Source organism: Prionailurus viverrinus, chromosome X (assembly GCF_022837055.1).
Source record: "Prionailurus viverrinus isolate Anna chromosome X, UM_Priviv_1.0, whole genome shotgun sequence".
NCBI lineage: Eukaryota > Metazoa > Chordata > Mammalia > Carnivora > Felidae > Prionailurus > Prionailurus viverrinus.
The window spans coordinates 78,400,547-78,425,024 of record NC_062579.1 but is presented as its reverse complement, the minus strand read 5'-3'; the positions used below and the strand labels follow the sequence as shown (position 1 = coordinate 78,425,024).

General features: G+C 37.8%; 1 protein-coding gene across 1 annotated transcript in view; it reads right to left on the bottom strand.

Annotated features, from left to right (window-relative positions):
- Positions 1-22,088, bottom strand: part of IL1RAPL2 (interleukin 1 receptor accessory protein like 2) — a 603,372-nt gene extending 581,284 nt beyond the window's left edge. The window contains exons 1-3 of the mRNA XM_047843276.1: positions 21,875-22,088; positions 21,663-21,794; positions 6,133-6,406 (exon numbers count right to left, since the gene is read on the bottom strand). Of these exons, the coding sequence (XP_047699232.1) occupies positions 6,133-6,406; positions 21,663-21,794; positions 21,875-22,088 (620 nt within the window). The remainder of the gene's footprint in view (positions 1-6,132; positions 6,407-21,662; positions 21,795-21,874) is intronic.
- Positions 22,089-24,478: the final 2,390 nt, after the last annotated feature.

Below are 24,478 nucleotides of genomic sequence, written 5' to 3'. Positions count from 1 at the left end.
GCAGCTCTGGGGGAGGGTCAATAGGTTACTGGAATTGAGGTACAGAAATAGTGAGCTAGAGGTAGTGGCAATTTTAGAAACATGAAAATGAGATTACTGAGGAGATTGATATAGTCTTCAACACCCTAAAATGTTTCAGATGGCCTGCCACAATTATTACATTATCTACCTTCTTGGCCCCTGAAGAGATTTTGAATGTGCAACTCCTGCAACAAATTAAAACCTTGATAGGAGCAAAATAATATCTATATCTATATCTATATCTATATCTATATCTATATCTATATCTATATCTATATCTATATCTATCTATATAGGAATACCAGCATTCTAGCTCATTCATGACTATTTGAAATCAATTCTTATTTTATGATTATCAAATACAACCCATTAATTCTTACAAAGCACGTAATCTGTTAACCAACTATACTGTAAACATCTGCTCCCCTCAAATAAACAAACTGAATGGAATTCAAATTACATAGGTACTGTACAATAAAATGGCTAACATTTCTGAGTATTACATAGATAATATACAGCAGTATGGTTATATTTCTAAATATTAGAGCATATCTAACTTTTAATGAGATGAAAGTAAATTACAATTGCCACTACTTTGCTATTTATGTTACCTGTAATTTTATAAACAAGCAGATTATCAACTTTTAGAGGCTGAATTAATTAATATTTTCATGTTATATATGTGTTCCATTATGCATACTTGCTACAAAAAATAAGCTAAACCAGGGACTCCCACTTATATCTAAAAACAGGTGGAAAAGATGACTACTTCTATCACGTTAGCCTATGCAGACCAGAGAAGGCATCACCACTTTCTAAAGACCCTGCTATACAATCTTGATCTTTTCTGAGTTCAATTAATTATAATAAGTCCAAATCCTCATTTTTCCTACAAGAGACTATCTGCTCTCCTGGAAATTGGTACCTGAGCAAGCTACTTGTTGACACTTAATTTTTCAAGGATTAACAGTTAAATTGGGATTAAATTATAAGAAAGCTCACTGTCCTTGATAATCTCTTGGTAACCATGATGGGGGGTAGGATAGGAGGGTGAAAGGTGTTGAAACATATTTCTTAGTGTTTTAGGTAGACTAGGACAATTACTTTCCTTTCAAAAGACACAGGTTTCCTTGCAATATGGTACAAAGTGAATCCCATTGTACATGCTCAATGAACATTTGTTGACTAAAATGTAAACCTTGTTTACTATATACTACATAGGCATTTATAGGTCAGGATCATTTAGGAGCCATTAAAATCAGACAAAATTACTGTATATTTGTATTTATTTTTTAAAATATGGAACATTTCAAACATACTCAAAAATAAAAATACCAATATAATGTACACTCATATACTCTTTGTACAGATTCAATAATTAGCAACATGCTACATTCCTTGTTTCAAATATCTCTACCCCCTCAACTTTTCTGATGATATTGCTTTGTTGGAGTAATAATCACTAAAATGTGATGAATAGCAATGCAAATGTCATGTGTCAGGGCTGGATAAATGCACTAAGGAACCCTTTAGAAAGAGTTTGTGAGACAGTCAGATTTTGAGAACCTCATTTATTTTAATGATTACTAAAGATCAAAAATGGTTGGATTATGTACCCCTTTAAGAAAGGGGTTCTTGTTCTGTTTACTTTGTTGGAGAGGTAAATGGTCATAATGGTTTTTGAACTTATAACTGGTTCACTGCACTTGGCCATCGTTATCCCCAAACACTCAGGTTTCTACAGATGTTTGATAATATTTAATCACTCTTTTCACTACCTGTGAATTAAATTCAGGATTATATAGATATATCTGTCTTCATCCACAGATTAAGTCATCCCTTGTTCCAAGTTGTTGGGAAAGTGATATGTGGGATTACCCTCATCACTTTTATCTTAGTAAGTGCCTCCACTGAAAAGATTCAGGTAGGAAGCAGGGGAGACAGTAATTTTTGGACTGGCACTACCTCTCAAAATATGACTCACTTCTCTATCATTTCTCTATTACTATAACCCTTAACTAAAATGCTGAGAAATTCAACTAATCACTCTTGAGACTGGCTAAATTAAAAACACAAAACTGAGTAATTGGCTATAGAAAGATCACAAACAGTAAATGTTTCTTGCTATGATGCAAATGGGTAGAGAATATTATTAAATATTTCATATATGCATTTTTAAACACACTGAAATTAATAGACTAATTTTTAATGAGGGCAATAATGCACAGAAAAATTATCATCCATGATTACGTTAAAATAGCATTAAATTGGGAATTTTAGGTGAATACACACATTGTCAAATTCAGAGCCTTTTTCACTATAAATGATACTCTCTTGGCAATGGCATAAAATCACCTATATGGACTGAATTTCTCACTTGGCATATATTTGGAGTCAGTGGCCAGTACTAGATCTGAAAAGCATATTTATTAAACACAGCCAAATGCTAGCCAAATCACTTGTATCATTCTGGAAGAGACTTCTCTAAGTTGACAAAGACTGTTCCTTCCTTTAGAACATTGGGCCCCAAACTTTTCTTTTTCCATACTAAGGTATATGGGAAGTATAATATTCAAAAGATTCACCCATTCCATCAGTCCCAATCACTCCCTAAGATCTACTGCATGAATAAAGGATGTCAGGAGTTATGCTTGAATGTAAGCCTCTGCTCAGTGGGTATCATCCTTTTCTCTTCTACTGATCTACATGTGACTTGAGAACCACTGACTTAGATGATATCAACAACAGATACAAACTTAATCAGATATGTACTTGAAAGAGAGGGCCATCTACAAGACAGGATTTCAGGGACACTGGGAACTTCCACTTGTGCATGAAATACTACAAGTCTTTTTTTTAAAAGCAAATAGGGGGGCGCCTGGGTGGCGCAGTCGGTTGGGCGTCCGACTTCAGCCAGGTCGCGATCTCGCGGTCGGCGACTTCGAGCCCCGCGTCAGGCTCTGGGCTGATGGCTCAGAGCCTGGAGCCTGTTTCCGATTCTGTGTCTCCCTCTCTCTCTGCCCCTCCCCCGTTCATGCTCTGTCTCTCTCTGTCCCAAAAAAATAAATAAACGTTGAAAAAAAAAATAAAAAATAAAAGCAAATAGGCTGTCAACTGAGAAGGGCTAGAAGCAATCACACCCCAGTAGCAAAGAGCATACTTATGGAAATTTCTAATGCCATTCTCCCTTAAAAGGAATCAGGGTCCCTCAGAAAAGTGGCTGATTGTAGGACTAGGGCAGGAAATATACAAGATAATCCTGGAGCATCTTATAGTGCTGAAATATAAAGAAATGCACACACACACACACACACACACACAGATACATACTGTGGAATATTACTCAGCAATCAAAAAGAAAGAAATCTTGCCATCTGTAACAATGTGGATGGAGCTAGAGTGCATTATGCTAAGTGAATTAAGTCAGTCAGAGAAAGATAAATGCCATATAATTTCACTCATATGGAATTGAGGAAACAAAATAGAGGGACATAGGAGAAGGAAAGAAAAAAAAAGAGATGGAGGGAAACCATAAAAGATTCTTAACTATAGAGAACAAACTGAGGGTTTGCTAAAGTGGAGGTGGGAGGGGGATAGGCTAAATGGGGAATGGGTATTAAGGAGAGCACTTGTGATGAACACTGGGTGCTATATGCAAGTGATGTATCATTAAGTTCTACTAAAACCAATATTATACTATATGTTAACTAACTAGAATTTAAATAAAAACTTGAAATAAACAAAATAAAAAACAAAACAAAAGCGATAAGGTATATTGATACTTTTTACCCTTGATATGATATAATGAGTATATTTTATGTCTGTGGGCTTCCTCAAAAAAACACATTACCCCAGTCTAACTATGAAATAAATATCAGATAAATCCCAACTGAGGGACATTCTACAAAATATCTAAACAGTATTCCTCAAACTGCGAAGGTCATAAGAATTAAGGAAAGTTGAAAAAGCACCACAACCAAAAGGAAGTTAAGGACAGCTAACAACTAAATGTAATGTGGTATCCCAGATGGGATCCTGGAATAGAAAAAAGACATTAAGGAAAATCTGAGAAAATCTAAATTATTATGGACTTTAGTTAATAACAATGTACCACTGTTGGTTCATTAATTGTAACAAATATACCATAGTCATGTAAGATGTTAATAACAGGGGAAAATGGTGTAGGGCACACAGGAACTTACTGTACTGTCTTTGCAATAATTCTGTAAGTTTAAAATTGTTCTAAAATTTATACATTTATTTAAAAGCAAATGTAAGGGTCTTTTATTACAGTACATTTTATGGGGATAAAAAGCTGGAAACAAAATACATGCACATAAATACAAAAATGATTGACTAAATGGTAGTATCATAGACTATTAAGCAACACAGAATATTACATACTTAAAAGGATAAGTGAGCTCTCTATCAATTGACTTGGAAAGATTTCCACTCTGTATTTTTATTAAGAAAAGAAAATGCAGAGAAATATAAAACTCTTATTTTGTAAAACAATGAGGAGAAAATCCATATATATATATATATATATATATATATACACATATATATATATATATATATATATATATATATTTCCACTTCAAAGAATAGGGAGAAGGTATGCAAGGATACACACTGGATTAGTAACATTGCTCGGAGTAGGAGAATAGGGTGAGAGGAGAGAAAAGAGGAGAGGGGTAACAAGTCTGGGCATATAAGCAGACCAGGGAAAGTAAGCAATAATTAAGTTGATAATTCACTATCAGTATACAACATCTATACAGTGAACTAATGCTTTGCAAATAAAAATATAAATCTGTGAAAAAAAAACAAGCAAATGGATCAGAAGGAGGAAAAGACATCTATTTTAGATTGGCAAGATTTAATGAAGGTGGGGGTGAAGAGGAGGTAAGCAGGAAAAGTGTAGCAGTACTCAAAGAATATAGTATCATTCACTGAGGTTGAATTACCATCCTTTTCTCATTTTTTTTTCCGAGAGCTGCCCAAGTAGGTGAAAACATTGATTATCACTAAGTATGATTGCTATTTCTTCCAGTATTCTGGAGTTTTTGTCCACCACAAACAGAAACTAAACTCACCACTTGCTTCCCCAACACTTCCCCCTCAAAACACATACGTATAAAAGTGATGCCTAGAGCATCAAGAAGATTATTTATACACCACCCTGTTCCCCTGGCCTTTTGAACAATGTGGCCTCACCAGGGGTTTCGAAGTGCTTTTGATGAAGAGGTGACATAGCTTTGGCATCAAAGTCCACAGGAGGCAAAAATAGGAAGGGTCTGCATTTCCAGGAAGTTGAAATCAAATAATAGATTGTAGGTGCCTGGTGTGCAAGATCAGAGACTCCCAAAATGGCAGAATTGAAAAGTGGTTTAAAGGTCATCTCAGCTATCTACTTCAATACCTAATGCAATCCCTATCTGAGATTCTACGTCCTAGATCCTTGCACTAGGGTGGAAGGGGAAGGAAGGACATATTGTAGAATCCCTTAGGATAAAACAGATTGCTTTTCACTATAAACTTCTTACAAGAATCAATAGTATCTGTTACATATTATTCCCTGTATAGCACCTAGGAACTCAGGATGACCATGTGTTTACAGGGCTCCATGTTGAACATTTAGAAACAGTGGACACTGTGCAAATCATATGAAAATTTTTAACAGTAGCTTATTTGCTAAGAGATCTCCCAGTAGCATCTGAAGCTATTTTCCATCAACAAAAAAAGTAGATAACTTACCTTAAATGATACTTTAGGCCATTTTCATAGTCAAATATTAAGAACATTGAGCCCATTGGCTCTATGAAAAAACAATTTTTAGAAGACCCTACAGTAGGGGTGGAGTTAAGAAATGAAGCACAAACTTTTATAAAATTCTATGGGCATGCACAGTAAATGTAAGTCCCATTTTATGAAAACTTGATAAGAATTTGTGTAGTCCCAATAAATAATTACAATTGAACTTACTGAAGCTCCCCATGCACTGCAGAGATATTCACTGTATAACGTGAGCAACACCTCCATACACTCCAGGCCCAATCAAAAGATGACTAACTATGGTATTGAGCAATATTTTCACACAGCACTCACCTTAAAACACAAGTGTAGAAACCACTGTCTTGTGCCTCAGCTGAGTGAAACCATATTGAATCTTCTTCTTTGCTCATCCTGACCTCTGAAAAGATGATGGGCTCTTCCAAATCACCCTTGTTTTTGTACCACATAAGCCTGAGTCCAGTGCTCTGGGCCATGCTATAGTTGGTGCGAATATAACTGTAGAAAAGGGCGCATTTCACCCGTACTGGTTCACCTGCCAAAGCCATGTATGTCTTGAGATCCACTGACCAGTCAATGCAGCCATCCACTGAAAGAAAACCAGATTGGGCATGAAATGCATTGAGTATTGTTAATAATAATTATAATACTAATCATTGCCAACATGTACTGAGTACTTACTGTGAGCCAGGCTTTACAGAATTTTCATGTCAAATGCTTTATATAGATTACCTCATTTAATCTTCCCAATGATCCTTTAAGATAGACCAATATCCTCTTTAGACCTTGGCAGAGAGGATCCCTGTTCTATCCCTTTGTCTTTGGGGGAATTCCCAGTCCTCACAGCAAACTTATGCTTGCAGTTAACTGGATCCTCCAAGTAGTTCCAGCACTGGTGTTTATGTGGCTCTCCTGGGGCCCCACCACCAGGTCCCAATTCTGGCAGAATGGCCTGGCAAATGGATTACTCCTGTTAGTCATGTGGTATTGGCTTCACAGGATTGTGTGAGACTGGACTTCTAGGATGACAGTGACATGTTGATTTTAGGTGACTTAAATTTTTTGGACAGGAGCCCCACAAAAGAAATACAGGGGACACTTGTACATCCTAAGAGCAGCCCTTAGATTCACATTTTTATGATTCTTATTTTACAGAAAAGAACTGAGACTCAGACAAGTTCAATGACTTTTCCCAAAGTCACATGGTTAATAAGTGGTAGAAAACCAGTCTCTGATTCTACAGACTGTGTTCTTTACCCCTACCCTATAGTGCCTCTGCCTATAATTATGACAGGAATGACTGTGTTATTTATTTGTCTTTGAGAAAAGTTGAAAGCAGTAGGCACCTAAAGTGATTATCTGCCATTATCTATATGCCAGTTTTCCATGGTATGACCTATTAATAGCAGATATTTAATCACAGTTCGATTTCTTTTTATACCCTAAGGCCTCTCTCACTGTTTAGCTGGTATTTGCTCATGGGAATATATTATATTAATATCAGCTTTGATCAAATAATATTAGATGGGTAAATCTACCATTAAAGAAAGACATATACAGTAAATTCCCTCTTTTCCAGAATGGCTAGAAATGAGACACTAACTAATTTAATATGCCTGCAACACAATTAGCATAGATATTCTACTTCCAATTACTTAATTTCAAAGAATTTCACCAAATTATGCTACCTCCCTTTATATTACTTTATTACCCTTTACAAAACTGTATAAACATTGCCATTTAAAAATTATATTTTTCACTTATAATCTTGTAAACTGACCTGCTTCCTTTTTTAGAACTTGAGAACCCTGTAGCCATCTTTTAACCTCAGTTGACAGAAAGCTCAGGGCTAAATGCAATACTCAAGTGCAATAACTATCTTACCTCCATATTTTGCTTTCTCTATACAAGGGTTCTTTTTTAAAAATTTTTAACGTTTATTGTTGAGAGACAGAGAGAGAAAGAGAGACAGAGCATGAACAGGGGAAGGACAGAGAGAGAGGGAGACACAGATCCAAAGCAGGCTCAACTCTAAGCTGTCAGCACGGAGCCCGACGTGGGGCTCGAACCCACAAATCATGAGATCGTGACCTGAGCCGACGTTGGATGTTTAACCAACTGAGCCACCCAGGCACCCCCCTCTCTATACACAGGTTCTTGACCTGGGGTTCAAGGACACCCAGGGTGGGTACGTGGATAGACTTCAAGGTTTTTGTGCCTATTTGCATAGTTATACTTTTCTGGGGAGATGTTCCACAGCTCTTTAACAGATCTTTGAAGCAGTCTACAGCCTAAGAAAGTTTTTGGACTCTGTCGATTCTGGAATCTCTTTCTGACTTCATTTTTCACTGCTTTGCTATGTATGGGCTTTTATTATAAGCTGCCTCAAATCCTTTTCTGTATGAGAAATATTCATTAGAAATAAATCAATAATCAAATAAATATCTCATTCTATTCTATTGCCCTTCTATTTATACTGTTCAAATGCCCTTCTATTTATACTGAAGGGCATTTGAACTTTCTTTGAGGATTCAGAAGGCACCAGATTCACCACTATGGATTTTGATGATCATGATGCATTGTTGAAGGCAAGAAGGTACAACTGGATTAGAATAAATATGTAGTGATGACAAGCTATTTCTTGGCGGGAGGGGCTTTTTTTAATTCACTCCCTGGTATTGGTTGTTTACCTGTCATGTATCAGTCTCATTAACTGTCAATAATAGGGGAAATCTGCATTAGTTAAACATTCTAGGTCATGGTAAATTACTGGCGATACATCTCCAGACTAAACATAATTTTAATATTTATTGTTTTGGTGGCTCAGTTGGTTAAGTGTCTGACTTCGGCTCAGGTCATGATCTCATGGTTCGTGGGTTCAAGCCCTGCGTGGGGTTCTGTGCTGACAGTTCAGAGCCTGGAGCCTGCTTCGGATTCTGTGTCCCTCTCTCTCTGTTCCTCTCAAGCTCCCACACTGTTTCTCTCTCGCAAAAACAAATATAGGTTTAAAAAGTTTTTAAAATATTGTTTAATCATCTTTAATTGTATTTTATATTATTCTTTTTTATGGATTGTCTGTGACACTGTTCCCATGCATCAAGAACAATAAAAACCTGGAGGTGATTTAAAGGCTATATAACAGTCCAGTTTCCCCCCCCCCCAACCTTAAGATGCATAGCAAGTTAACAAATTTGGCTTAACAAAGTAGCTTCAACCTCTATAATTACCTACTTAATATGAAAAAAAAAAAAAAAGCTTTTGGAATGTTTTTTCCATTCGTTCCCTAAATCCCTTTAGTTACTTCCTTTAAACCATCTGCTGTATAATCTACACCTTTACAATGTTAACAGGCTGGTTTGGCCCATTAGTGACAGGACATGGTTGGTATTGAAGATAATCAAAATATCTGCTCCTGAGACACAATGATCATACTCAAAGGCAGTTGAAGACATGTAACAGCCTTTACAATTATCTTTATCATACAAACCTTGAGAGTATACTGAGAATTCATTTCCTTTTAAGTACTATCTGAGCAAAATGTATTTGATTTAATAGATTCATAGTTCCTTTTCCTCTGTTCTCTTGTTTAGCTAGCAAAGGGAGTATTTAGTTATAAGGTAGTCAATAGACAGAAAACAGCCTTGCAGTAATGGGGAAAACAATTTCCAAATGTTATCCCTCTTATTCTTTTCCTTTAGCATCCACAATACAAGGTTACAATATAAAGTATTTCGAGAGACCTGAGGGAATCTTCCCCAAAAGCAGACAAAGGGTTGATGCCAGGGATCCGTAAAGGACCATCTGCCACCAAATATTTTCCCACACTGATCTTTCATCAGTAGAAATCCATTCCCATGAGTTAAGGCATTATAGTCTTATACCTAGAGAGTATTAGACCATTAATAGATTCCAACATGATGGTATGATTTGTTTCTCTTGGATTTCTAGTCCTAGGAAACAAACCGAGAGTGGGGCAAAAGGAGATAGAATATGAGATAGTACATTTATTTTTTAGATTGTGGAATAGTGAAGCAACTAAGAAGGATGTACTGTGGTAAGAGACCTAGAAAGGCAGGTGACAAGGCAGCATAAAGGAAGTGAAACCGTGAGGTTAAGGGAGAAGCACTGAAAGGTAGGAGAGGGTCACAAAAAGGCAGGAAGAAGAGAAAGGTCACATACAATTCAATTAGCCAAGGGTCGTTGCAGGAATCAAAGATGGTGCCACCAAAAGTGACCAGTGCAAGTCACATTTCTATCATGAGAAGGACTTTTCAATAATATGTCACACTTTCAGAGCCCCTCACACGTCGACACTTTATACATATTTGGCAAATACAGAACTGTGATGCAGCTGACAAAGCTGCAAACTATGGCCAGGTTGGGGACACAGTGGAATTGAGTAGCCCACAGAGGAAGCCAACCTGCAAGCTTGATCTCATCAGCACAGGCCTATAATCCAGAGTGATCCAGCCCCTTTCTGTTCACAACTCCAGTCACACTTATTTAAGTTGGCCCCCAAAGAGCTCCTGAGAAAAGTGGTTTCTGGACACACCTACTTTCTCCCACAGGTGATTTGAGAACTGAGATTCACTGACCAGCCACAAGTGTAAATAGAGGCACTACAAGAAGGGATACACTTTTCCCGCCAAAACAGGGAAATTCTACAGTTGGATTGAAGCTTGCTACAGCACAAACACATCAAAAGTATAAGTGAGGGCATGCCTGTTTTCTGTTTCACAATAACTCAATATGGTTGTAAATATTCCCATCATTCCATTAGAAAAGACGTCCTATTTATAAATTATCCATTATCTGTTCACTCTTAAATCTTACGAATAGCAATTCAAGTATTAAAAAAAAACCTGTATTTCTTTAGATTTTCATCTCTACTCCCTAGATTTACGTTTCTGTAAAACCCAGGTCTCTATTTTAATCATTTTCATTCCAATCTTCCAAACAAGTATATTCTTAGGAAGTGTAACATGAAGATTCGAAGAGGAGGGGGAGGAGGAAGGGTATGAAACACAAATAGGAACATGCCAGTTTCCATGCATTTTATTTTTCCAAGAGGAGATTCCTAGGGGTGAAATCTAATACAAACCTATGGCAAGTGCTCTGGGTGGCAAAAGAAAATATATAAGCCTTGGCTTCCTCCTCAATACAACCAGCAGAGAAAAACTTGCCATACCTTCCTGCTGTGAAAACAAAACCCTGAGAAAAGTTTATTAATCCCTAAAAGAGGATAAGATGTTATTATCAACAATGATTATAATATTATCTTGGGGAAAAAAGTATTGTATATAGTAAAGTTACAGACTGTAATGGCTATGTGAATTACAATTTTTATTGGGGGATAGAACATATAGCTATGTATAGAATTGCTAATTCTGCACTTTTACCCCAAGTTGGAAATCTGTTCAGGTAAAATGGCTAATTAGCACAGGAGAAAATATGCAAGCTCCAAATATCTTGATGACATTAATTACAACTTAGGTACATCTGGTACTAGTTTATTATGTGTTTGTGATTAATTCATTTGTTAAACCACGTGTTTTCTTGTAACTATGTCAACTATATCCCTTTTTTTATAGCAGCTCTCCTGTTTGTGATCAACAGGGCAATTGTTGAGGGCAATTCATCAAATCACCACTAGAGGGGGTGCTGTCCAAGTTTTTTGTTCAGCACTTGCATTTTCCGCTCCTGACCTTTAAAATTGAGAAATTGCTATCTGCCAACCACTGGTTGCTGGGGAGGGAATCACAGCACACTTCTGGGGATGCACCAATGCAGATGATAGAGGGAGCCAAAAGTTGAGCATGCAACTAAGTTCTTGCTCAAACTGGTAACCAGTTACACACACAGCAGGTGGATGACCCAGCACAGAAAGCTGCAATAGCAACCACTAGTATTATCTGAGCTCTTAGTACAGAACAGTTAAGTGCTGTGATAGGTGCTTTGCCATTGTTTTCTCATTTCATTATCATGTTAACTGAGGGAGATAGGGACTCTTATCATTCCCATTTTACTGAGGAGAAAAAAAAAGAATTAGTGTTTAAATGACTTTCTCAAGGTCACTCAGGTGGTGATGGTAGAGTGTGGATCCCAACGCAGATGAGTTGGGCTCCAGAACTTATGTTCTTAATCACTGCGTGTTCTATATACTGCCTCCTATACTCTTCATCCTAGCTCATGATCCATTAAAATATTAAAAATTTGCTTGATGCTACCCAAATTGTCATATGTATTCCAAAGAACACATTCCTGTCCTGGAGAGTAGACCTTTCCAGCTGACTGATAATCTATCCTCCAATAATCATTGTGGGAATAATAGCCATAAAATAATATATGCCAATTATTTATGAATTACACACAGTACTTACAGAGTAATGCATTCTTAATAATTTGTGTACTTGATTTAACCTCTGAAGATCAGATCTAAAACTTGGATCAATTTTATCTGACCCATATTGATTTATTTAAAACTAAATATTTAGGAATGATTGCCCAATTCCTAAAATTATAATCTAGGAATAAAGTTGTGTGTTTAACATTTGTATTTATGTATTATAATTATTAAACACAATGTTATTCTCTTTATTCTTAATATTTTAATGTGGGAGTTAAATACTTTCTATTTCTCTCAGCTCTCCCTCAAACACACACCTAAAGACAAGTTTCTTTGTATTTATACGCATCACAGTGAACATTATATGCCTCAAGTGGGCAGCCCCAAGCACAAGATGTCAAACTCTTCAAGAAGTAAATGGCCTGCATCCTTACTACTGGACCCATGCCTCCTTGCCCCAGCCTGGAAATATGGACAGAGCTATTTCATTATTTCTTAAATAAAGTTCTGTCAGTAGAAAAAAAATTATTTTAAAACTTTCATCTGTGCATCAGTATCCATCAATAGAGAAACTATTCCCCACTCCAGCTCTATAAATAGAATGACTGATTATTGCTTCAGGTTTTAAAAAGCATTTCCGCACTTTTTATGAATTGGATTATATGCTTTCCTTTCACACTTTTACCCCCTACCATTCGTCAATGAAAAAGTTCTGCCTAAATGAAGTCTTTCATCTCATTTCAACCTAGTTATTACGCTTAATAATGGGCTGGCAACCATCTTCATTTCCTTTTCATTACAGGATCTGTGCTATGCTTTGTCAAGATCATTCCTTAGATCTTTATGTGACAAATGAGCCTCAATTATGTTCTGGAGGTGAAGCCACGTGAAACATTACAACCAACTCCTCAACTCCTGATTACCTGAGACCTGATGAGAGCTTCCTTGGGAATTAGTCATTAGCCAGGAGCCCTTCTCAGATGCACTAATGTTAATATGGAGGCTGCGGCAGCAATGAGCCTGTGGGAGACAGGATATCAACACTGCCCACCAACCCCTCTAGCAGGCTTTCTGCTGCCCCCTCAAATCCAGAATGCTTGGCAGTGAATTTATCTTCCATGCCAAATCTGCTCTGCCTCCTATGTTTGCAGTTATCCAAATAAAAATCTTTCAAAATCATCCCTGAATCTTGCCTTTCCCTTCCCACTGACCTCCCCCTGATCCTCCAATAAGACATTATAGGAGCTAGTCATTTCTGAACAGTTAAATTCTTCCCCTCCTCTCCATCTTCATAGTTGTGAAACTCTAGGTCCGAGTCTCATATCTTGTTTGGACTATTGCAATTCTCTTCTAAATGATTCTCTAACCCTCTCATTCCAATCTGTTCTTTAAACTGCTACCAAAGTGATCTTTCTGAAGTATATGACCATGTCCTTTCACTGCTCAAAATCTGCAGTGACTCCCAGTATGCAAATCCCTAAGCCTGGCTCCCCTGGCTCACCCTAGACTGCTTGTCTTTTCTGCCCCTCTCTATTATTCCTCACATCCTATACTTCAGTCAATACTCACCTTCCCTGAATATGCCAATCACCTCTCTCTGCCTTTGTTCTTCTGGTTCCTTCCTCTAGAATATCCTTGCCTCTGTGCCTATTGAGATCTACTAATCCTCCAAGATCCAGCTTCAAATGCCACTTCTACGAAACCGTACTTCATTGCTCCATATGAATCCTTTCCCCTCACCATATGTTTTGTCTACACATCTTCCCAGTTAGATGGGCATCTCATTTACTCTGTATTCCTAGGACAAGGTCTGGTGCATTGTACATAGTAGGTATTCATTAAATGTTTATGGGATGAAATCATGTAGGTTTTTTCCTCCCAAATTTCCTAATAATCCAAAGTTGTTTGTATTTATCAAAGACCTTAAGATTCTTCCTACTGCTACCCACCACCAGAAGCAGTGATGTGTCCAAACTTTGATAGAAATATCAGGAGATAGACCCAAATGTACAAAATGTGTTCACAATTACAAGTGACTGCCACCTTTCCATTAGCCAGCATCACTAGAAACAGGAATAAAAAATAAAATCTATGCTACATCCCTGTCCCAGAACTCACGATTCTCTGGTAAGTCAGCCAAAATCAACAATTCTACTACGCAAGCTCTTCCAAATCAGACATCTTGCTCTTGACAGACTGACCTCCTCACTCCTAGTCCTACCCTAGTCATGCTTGTCAGGGAACAGTTATGCTGTCGGCCCTTGCCCACTCAGCTCTTTCCTGTCTGCAACCTCATACCACTTCTCCCACCTTCCAATCCTCCCCAAACAAATCTGAGTCATGCCCAGACTTTAGTTTACCTAGGTGTAAGTTAGGAATGGCATCCTCGTTTTCCTACCATATTAATTGGCTCATTGGTTCAAGGTCATAGACTCCTGTTTGTTTGTTTGTTTGTTTTTCATCTATGCTCAAGTACCTCATGGACCAGACACTTAGTAGGTCTTACTGAATGTAGTTTTATATATTTTCATTACATTAGACTTTGCACAACTAAGTGCTAATGGAGTGAACTGCTTTGGTTAATTGATTTTCACATTCGCTATAGATTAACTTTTGGATTGTTGAAAATCTTTTTTAAAACATCCGAATCTGCATGTAAAAATTCTCAACAAGATACTAGCAAATTGAATTCAACAGCATATAAAAAGAATTATTCACCATGATCAAGTGGGATTTATTCCTGGGATGCAGGGCTGGTTCAATATTCACAAATCAATCAATGTGATATATCACATTAATAAAAGAAAGGATAAGAACCATATGATCCTGTCAATAGCTGCAAAAAAGCATTTGACAAAATACAACATTCTTCTTAATAAAAACACTCAAGAAAGTCAGGATAGAAGGAACATACTTAAACATCATAGAAGCCATTTATGAAAAGCCCACAGCTAATATCATCCTCAATGGGGAAAACCTGAGAGCATTCCCCCTGAGATCAGGAACAAGACAGGGATGTCCACTTTCACCACTACTGTTTAACATAGTGTTGGTAGCCCTAGCATCAGCTATCAGACAACAAAATGAAATAAAAGGCATCCAAATTGGCAAAGAAGAAGTCAAATCTTCACTTTTTGCAGGCAACATGATACTCTACATGGAAAACCCGAAATACTCCACCAAAAAGCTGCTAGCACTGATACATGAATTCAGCAAAGTTGCAGGGTACCAAATCAATGTACAGAAATTGGTTGCATTTTTATACACCAATAATGAAGCAACAGAAAGAGAAATAAAGAAACTGATCCCATTTAAAATTGCACCAAGAACCATAAAATACCTAGGAATAAACCAAAGATGTAAAAGACCTGTATGCTGAAAACTATAGAAAGCTTATGAAGGAAATTGAAGACACACAAAGAAATGGAAAAACTTTCCATGCTCATGGATTGGAAGAATAAATATTGTTAAAGTGTCAATACTACCCAAAGCAATCTAAACATTCAATGCAATCCCAATCAAAATTGCACTGTCATTCTTATCAAAGCTAGAACAAACAATCCTAAAATTTGTATGGAACCATAAAAGACTCCAAATAGCCAAAGTAATGTTGGAAAAGAAAACCAAAGCGGGCATCATCACAATCCCAGACTTTAGCCTCTACTACAAAGCTGTAATCATCAATACAGTATGGTATTGGCACAAAAACAGACACATAGACCAATGGAATAGAATAGAGAACCCAGAATTGGACCCACAAATGTATGTCCAATGAATCTTTGGCAAAGCAGAAAAGAGTATCCAATGGAAAAGACAGTCTCTTTAGCAAATGGTGCTGGGAGAGCTGGACAGCAACATGCAGAAGAATGAAACTAGACCACTTTCTTACACCATTCACAAAGATAAACTCAAAATGGATGAAAGATCTAAATGTGAGACAGGAAACCATCAAAATCCTAGAGGAGAAAGCAGGCAACAACCTCTTTGACCTCAGCCGCAGCAATTTCTTACTCGACACATCTCCAAAGGCAAGGGAAACAAAAGCAAAAATGAACTATTGGGACCTCATCAAGATAAAAAGCTTCTGCACTGCAAAAGAAACAATCAACAAAACTAAAAGGCAACTCACGAAATGGGAAAAGGTATTTGCAAATGACATATCGGATAAAGGGTTAGTATCCAAAATCTATAAAGAAGTTACCAAACTCAACATTCGAAAAACAAATAATCCAGTGAAGAAATGGGCAGAGGACATGAATAGACACTTTTCCAAAGAAGACATCCCAGTGGCCAACAGACACATGAAAAGATGCTCAACGTCACTCATCATCAGGGAAATACAAATCAAAGCCACACTGAGATACCACCTCACACCGGTCAGAGTGGCTAAAATGAACAAATTAGGAAACTACAGATGCTGGCGAGGATATAGAAAAATGGGAACCCTCTTACACTGCTGGTGGGAATGCAAACTGGTGTAGCCTCTATGGAAAACAGTGTGAAGTTTCCTCAAAAAATTAAAAATAGAACTACCCTATGACCCAGCAATAGCACTACTAGGAATTTACCCAAGGGATACAGGAATGCTTATGCATAGTGGCACATGTACTCCAATGTTTATAGCAGCGCTTTCAACACTAGCCAAATTATGGAAAGAGCCTAAATGTCCATCAAGTGACGAATGGATAAAGAAGATGTGGTTTATATATACAATGGAATGCTACTTGGCAATGAGAAAGAATGAAATCATGCCATTTGCAGCGACGTGTGTGAAATGGAAGGCATTATGCTGAGGGAAATAAGTCAGTCAGAGAAGGACAGATATTACATGTTTTCACTCATATGTAGATCTTGAGAAATTTAACAGAAGACCATGGGGGAAGGGATGGGGGAAAAACAGTTACAAACAGAGAGGGAGGGAGGCAAACCACAAGAGATTCTTAAATATAGAGAACAAAATGAGGGTGGATGGAGGGTTGGGGAAGAGGGGAAAATGGGTGATGAGCATTGAGGAGGGAACTTGTTGGGATGAGCACTGGGTGTTGTATGTAAGCCAATTTGACAATAAGTTATATTCCTAAAAAATAATAAAAAATAAAATGGAAACAATAATAAAATAATAACAAAACATCCAAATCTGCAATCCCTATAAAAATAATACCAGCATTCTGGACAGAGCTAGAATAATCCTAAAATTTTTATGGAACCAGAAAAGAGCCCAAATAGCCAAAGCAATCCTGAAAAAGAAAACCGAAGCTGGAGGCATCACAATCCCAGACTTCAAGATGTATTACAAAGCTGTAATCATTAAGACAATATGGTACTGGCACAAAAACAGACACTCAGATCAATGGAACACAATAGAGAACCCAGAAATGGACCCACAAACGTAATCTTTGACAAAGCAGGAAAGAATATCCAATGGAATAAAGACCGTCTCCTCAGCAAATGGTACAGGGAAAACCGGACAGCAATATGCAGAAAAATTAACCTGGACCACTTCCTTATACCATACACAAAAATAAACTCAAAATGGATGAAAGACCTAAATGTGAGACAGGAAGCCATCAAAATTCTAGAGGAGAAAGCAGGCAAAAACCTCTTTGACCTCTGCTGCAACTTCTTACTCAACACGTCTCCAGAGGAAAGGGAAACAAAAGCAAAAATGAACTATTGGGACCTCATCAAGATAAAAAGCTTCTGCACAGAGAAGAAAACTATCAACAAAACTAAAAGACAACCGACAGAATGGGAGAAGATATTTGCAAATGACATATCAGATAAAGGGTTAGTATCCAAACTCTATAAAGAACTTATCAAACTCAACACCCAAAAAACAAATAATCCAGTAAAGAAATAGGCAAAAGACATGAATAGACACTTTTCCAAAGAAGACATCCAGATGGCTAAGAAACACATGAAAAAATGTTCAACATCACTCATTGTCAGGGAAATAAAATTAAAACCACAGTAAGATACCACCTCACTCCAGTCAAAATGACTAAAATTAACAACTCAGGCAACAACAGATGTTGGCGAGGATGCAAAGAGGATCTCTTTTGCACTGCTGGGGGGAATGCAAACTTGTGCAGCCACTCTGGAAAACAGTATGGAGGTTCCTCAAAAAAAAATAAAAGAATTACCTTAATACCCAGCAATTGCACCACTAGGTATTTACCCAAGGGATACAGGTGTGCTGTTTCAAAGGGGCACATTCACCCCAATGTTTATAGCAGTGCTATCGACAATAGCCAAAGTATGGAAAGAGCCCAAATGTCCACCGACGGATGAATGGATAAAGAAGATGTGGTATATATATACCATGGAGTATTCCTTGGCAATTAAAGAGAATGAAATCTTGCCATTTGCAACTACATGGATGGAACTAGAGAGTATTATGCTAAGTGAAATTAGTCCGTCAGAGAAAGACAAAAATCATATGACTTCACTCATCTGAGGAATTTAAGACATAAAACAGATTAACATAAGGGAAGGGAAGCAAAACTAATATAAAAACAGGGAGGCAGACAAAACATAAGAGACTCTTAAATATAGAGAACAGAGGGTTGCTGGAGCGGTTGTCAGAGGGGGCATGGGTTAAATGGGTAAGGGGCATTAAGGAATCTACTCGTGAAATCATTGTTGCACTATATGCTAACTAACTTGGACGCAAATTTAAAAGTCAAAAACAATAGGGGCTCCTGGGTGGTTCAGTTGGTTAAGCGTCCAACTTCTGCTCAGGTCATGACCTTGCGGTTTGTGAGTTCGAGCTCTGTGCTGACAGCTCAGAGCCTGGAACCTGCTTCCAATTCTGTGTCTCCCTCTCTCTCTGCCCCTCCCTGATCATTCTTTGTCTCTCTCTGTCTCAAAAATAAACATTAAAAATAAAAAATAAAAAATAAAACATCCAAATCCAATTTTCTGCTTTAGTAAGTAAAGAATCATGATGAGACCGAAATCTTTCTGGATTCAATAAGGATTTGTCAGGCCCTTGGGGTCATCACCCTAGACTCCAATGCCAAGGCAGTATAAGAAAAAGGCATAACAGAGTGAAAAGAACATAGAGCTAGCTAGAGATCAGAGACCCTGGGTTCTCATTTCACCTCTGCCCATTTAAAAAGATACATGACATTTGAGAAAGTCAGTTTCTACTCTGAAAAGAAATGGAGGCATTAAACTAGACAAGCTCTAATGAAGCACCAATAAATCAGATTATCTGATGGTTGGTAAGGTCTTTCATCAAGAAGACAAGAGTATATGTGCTAAATTGAAAAATCTCTCCCTGGTAATATTCTTTTTGATTTTTTTCCTTAATTTCAAAATTACAGAGAACTAAAAAGAATAATATTACAAATTCCCATGATTTTACCATCCAAATTTAATAATGTGAACTTTTTTCCAATTTGCTTTCAGTAGCTTTGTTTTATTAAAGAAATAAAGCATTGCAGATATAGCTAATGTCCCCTTTAACCACCATACACAGTCCCATCCTTACCTCAAACTCCTGTCTAGATATAACCACTATTCCTTCCAACTTGTAGATTCTTGCATACATAAATAAGTATCCTGAAAAAAATTACTATAGTGACTAAAAGTTTCTTACAATGGGGAATATAGGTGGGAATGAAAGCCATTTAACTGAGGGCTCTTGTGATGTGGGTTCCAGTCAACTGAGGTCTAAGAGAGTGTGCTTAGAGGTGTGCACATTCCGCATAACGTGCACACTGTATGTCTCACATACAGAACCCTAGTGGGGGCAAACCTCAGAGTCTGTAGGTGTTTTCTGCCCAAAGTTAGTTGTTTTCGTGCCATGTGCTGCCACACAGATTTCAGGATAAGACCTCTGATTGAACCTCAGTTGAAGTTCTGCTCTGTTATGGAGAAAGTTCTGATTCATGGCAGAGACACAATTGCTGCTCATCAAATAGCAAGGTTCTAAAAGTTACAAGCAGGGCCCACATCTTCAACTCTGCACCTGGCTGCCTCTATTGCAAATCAAATTCTGTGTCAACTAGGAAAAGTGACTCCAAAGTAAGTACCTATTAGGGCTTAGTCATCTTCTTTAGATAACTTATTTCCCTCTACATTTGCAAGTTTAGCACATCATTTGGCCACTATAAACCCCTCATCCTGCTGAGCTAACCAAATAATGGAAACCCTCTGCTGGTTCTGACTGTCAGGGGGCTGTAAGGATTAAATACATCAGTGCACCTCAAATGCTTAGAACAGTGCCTGGCACACAGATAGTACTCAGCAAGTCTTTTCTATTACTAAGTTGACTACTACTACTTCTATTAACTACGTATCTATTTTATTAATTCTTCTATTGTACTTTCCAAGCATTTATATGTAACAATACACATTATTTCAATAAAAAGTGTCTTTTATATCCTCTTTATATTAAAGTTAGGTCATTATTTTTTTTCCAAATTTAAGGCAGGGGTAAGTCATAATACCTATAAGTTTCATTTCAAATGGCCATTATGAAATATTTTAGCATGTGTTTTCATATTAATTACATAAAACAGTGTAGAGTAATATGTATATACCTATACTTGGTATATGCTATATTATAAAAATACTACATTATTAAAGATTGCATATAATATTTACATTTTATAAATTACATATAGATTTACTCTTACAGATTGCATATCATACTTGTAGCTTATAAATTTGCATATATTTGTATAATATATTCACCTTATGTTTATGTAATAATAGTGTATATTTATAGTATAAAGTAAATTGTTATAAATAAATATATTTATAAGTTAACTATAATAGTTTGAGTCACTGAAATGGCTGTTTTTATAAGCCAAAAAGTTTAAATATTGACAATTTTGTGATTCATCCTAATATATGCCTTATATAAAATACTAAACGTTTAAATAAACATTTAACATATAAAGTTGTGACTATCCTAAAAAAGAAGTGTAGGACTAAATAAAGTTGAGACTTACATGTTAGTTAGTAGATATTTTTTTTGTTATTTGTGCTAGGGCCCTTCTGATAATTCATAAAACCAGCAGAGCTGCTTCTAGCTTCCAGGCCTTTCCAATGGCTGTGCCCTATGCCTAGTATGCTGTTCCCTCAGATATCCACTTAGCTCACTGGCTGCCAACTTCCTTCATTACTCTGTTCAAATAAGTTGGGGATGGGGGTAATTACTGATTCCAGGACAAACCGGACAAAGGGATGGGTGGCTTGACAACCTCCACCCATTCACATTATCTCAGAAGCATCTCCCAGACCCTGAACACTTCCTTTCCTCACTCCATACCCCAAGCGCATCTGTTCCCCATCCACTCACAACGTGTGCATGGTCGGCACCCTGAACTCCAGCCTCATCTACATTGGTGTCCAGGAAGGATGATAATGGAAGGGGGAAACAGTTTCTCCCCTCCGTCGCTCCCAGCGGCAGCCCCGCCCGGTCACCCCCTCCCCATCCCCTCTCGTCTACTCCCGGACTGGGAGGGCGGCGGCAGCCAACGGGCACCTGGGGGGTGGGTTTGCCCGCATGGCCTCCAGGAGTAAATGTCCGCAACACTGGAGCGGTGGATCGCCTCTCCCCAGCGACCGACGCTATAAGGTAGCGCTCTTGAAAGAGCTTGCCAAGGCGTGCCAAGGGCTGAGGGAACGCAGGCCGGCCGGAAGCCTATGCCTCAGCTGGGGGTGGGGCGATTGGGGGATGCGGCGCAGGGTAAGTACCTGTAGCACCCACGTGGTCGAGAGGGTGCTCAAGGGGGCGCCATCCACTGCGCAGCTGGCCCTGCCCATCCCCGCCAGGGAGAGGGCCAGGTTCGGAGCACTTCCTGGGTGTAGCGTGCATCTGCGTAGCGCTGGCGCCATAGTTACACTTTTCGCTACCCCGGATGCTGGCCTCGCCTTCTCCCCTCTCAGAAGTGGTATGGTAATAGGACATTCTGTGATGTTACTATGTGCATTTAGATTAACATTAAAGAACTAATATATGTCACTGTGCCTGGGTATTGACTGTCCCCATGGTAAAAGAGGCATAATTATAGCACATCCATAATAATATTGTCTGTAGTTAAATTAATATTATAATGTTATAATATTAGTTAACTAGCAAGCACCACCAGGAGGACTTGTGCTATGCTTTACTTTTTGTTAATTGGGGATAATTGCCCTGCATCCATTATTATTTGTGCTTACATTATTATATTATTTAATTATTTCACCTTTATGGTATCTATTATTATAATTCAGGTCATAACTAAGTGATTATGTCATTAATCATTATTATAATGAATACCACAAATGTATTAACTCATTATGTATACCATAATTGCATTATTTATTACAAGTATTACAGTAAGTGTAACAGTTTAATCATTAATAAACATAATTAATACTAAATTGATTCTGCACTGCTAAGAAGACCTGCTGTTAACCTTTTCATCTCATCAGAATCAGGATGACTGAGGGGGCGCCTGGGTGGCGCAGTCGGTTAAGCGTCGACTTCAGCCAGGTCACGATCTCGCAGTCCGGGAGTTCGAGCCCCGCGTCGGGCTCTGGGCTGATGGCTCAGAGCCTGGAGCCTGTTTCCGATTCTGTGTCTCCCTCTCTCTCTGCCCCTCCCCCGTTCATGCTCTGTCTCTCTCTGTCCCAAAAATAAATAAACGTTGAAAAAAAAAATTAAGAAAAAAAAAAAAAGAATCAGGATGACTGAGGTGAAACATTAATACAGTTATTTGCATTATTGTGATTTAAAAAAAAAAAAAAACTATAGTACCTAACATTCCTGGTAATGCTGGTGTGGTATTCTTCCCCTCTTGGAAATGGCATAAATCATATATCACATAATTAATGTTGCTATTATTATTATTACTTATGTTATTTTAGCATCTATCCTAATAATGGATAACACCATATATAAGAATAATGGTGTTATCTGTTGCTGCCTCTGAAATTGAGATGATTTGGGAATATTGATAATTTACATTACATTGGTATTATAATCATAATACCACTCCTAAGAATCTTGGCATGCATCTGTAAAATGGACATAATTATGAGGCCTCACTAATATTGTTATCATTTGCATTTATGTTAGTACCATAGTTGTAATTAATACTATTAGGAATGAATGCTTCTTTTAAAATAGGGAGAAATTCACACCTTACAGGGTTTTTATCAGATTTAAGTGAGTTATAACTTGCACACAGTAGTAATGATGATATTAATAATAGGAGAGTTTCTTAACTCCTTACTGTGTATCAGATGCTGCTTAAGTGTTTTACATGCATCGACTCAATCACAACAACCATGTAAGCATGGTAGGTATTATAGATATCCCTAGTTTACATTTGAGCAAATTGAGATTCAGAGAGGTTAAATGTCTTGCCTGAAATTCCACAGCCAGTTTGATTCCAGGTTCCATTCTCTTAACCACTGCTTGTATTAAAGGATGGGAAGATTGTCACATATAACTAATATTTTTACCCAAGTTACTATCTTATTATTATTATGTATCAGAAAAGAATGACGATTTCCTTCTCTTTCATCATAAAATGGTCCTAGGCACAGGCAGTGGTTGGTGTTAGAGGTGCTGATGTTTGGGATCTAGGCAGGGGTGGGGTGCCTAGAGTAGGGGTGGGGTTTGACTCTCTCCCTCCTGATGTCAGGAGACACATTTGAAATAGCTCAGGTCAAAAGCATCTGGTAGAGTGTTGATACACAATAAATTCTTCTTAAAGGTTTGTTAATCCTTCATTATGGTGCTTAACTTCCTAGTAGCCCAGGTAAAAAGAATAAGCAAATTTTAAAAAGGGAAAATGCAAAGAAAGATACTGTTGTCAATGTTCAGTTAATGAGTGCCCTTTTTCTCTCTCCATCTGTGACACCACCCTCTCTACCTTTATCCACCTACTCTGAATTCCCTGGTCAAAGGAAGATAGCTCATGTCAACAGCCTGTTGTTTACAGCTGTTTATATAGCTAGCATTTGACATCGCACAGTGGTGCATGGCTTTGCCTCCATGTGCCCAACATATACTTGGATAAGATTTATATCAATCTATAAGGCCTGGAAAACTAGAGGGAATGGAGTGAGGAGAATAAAGGGATAAAAGATGATGATGTCTGGGTGAATGAGGCCTTGAGAGAAGGAACAAAGGAGATTTGTTAATTGGATAGAGGGTTGTCAGCCCCTCATAGTAAGGAATAGGAGGCAAGGGTTCCCCTGTAGGAGTGGTGGGAGGTTGAAGGTGACACTTAGAGATAGGATTGGGTGGAAGTCTGTTTAATAAGCAGTTAGAACTCCAGGCCCACCACCCCAATACCAGTCTGC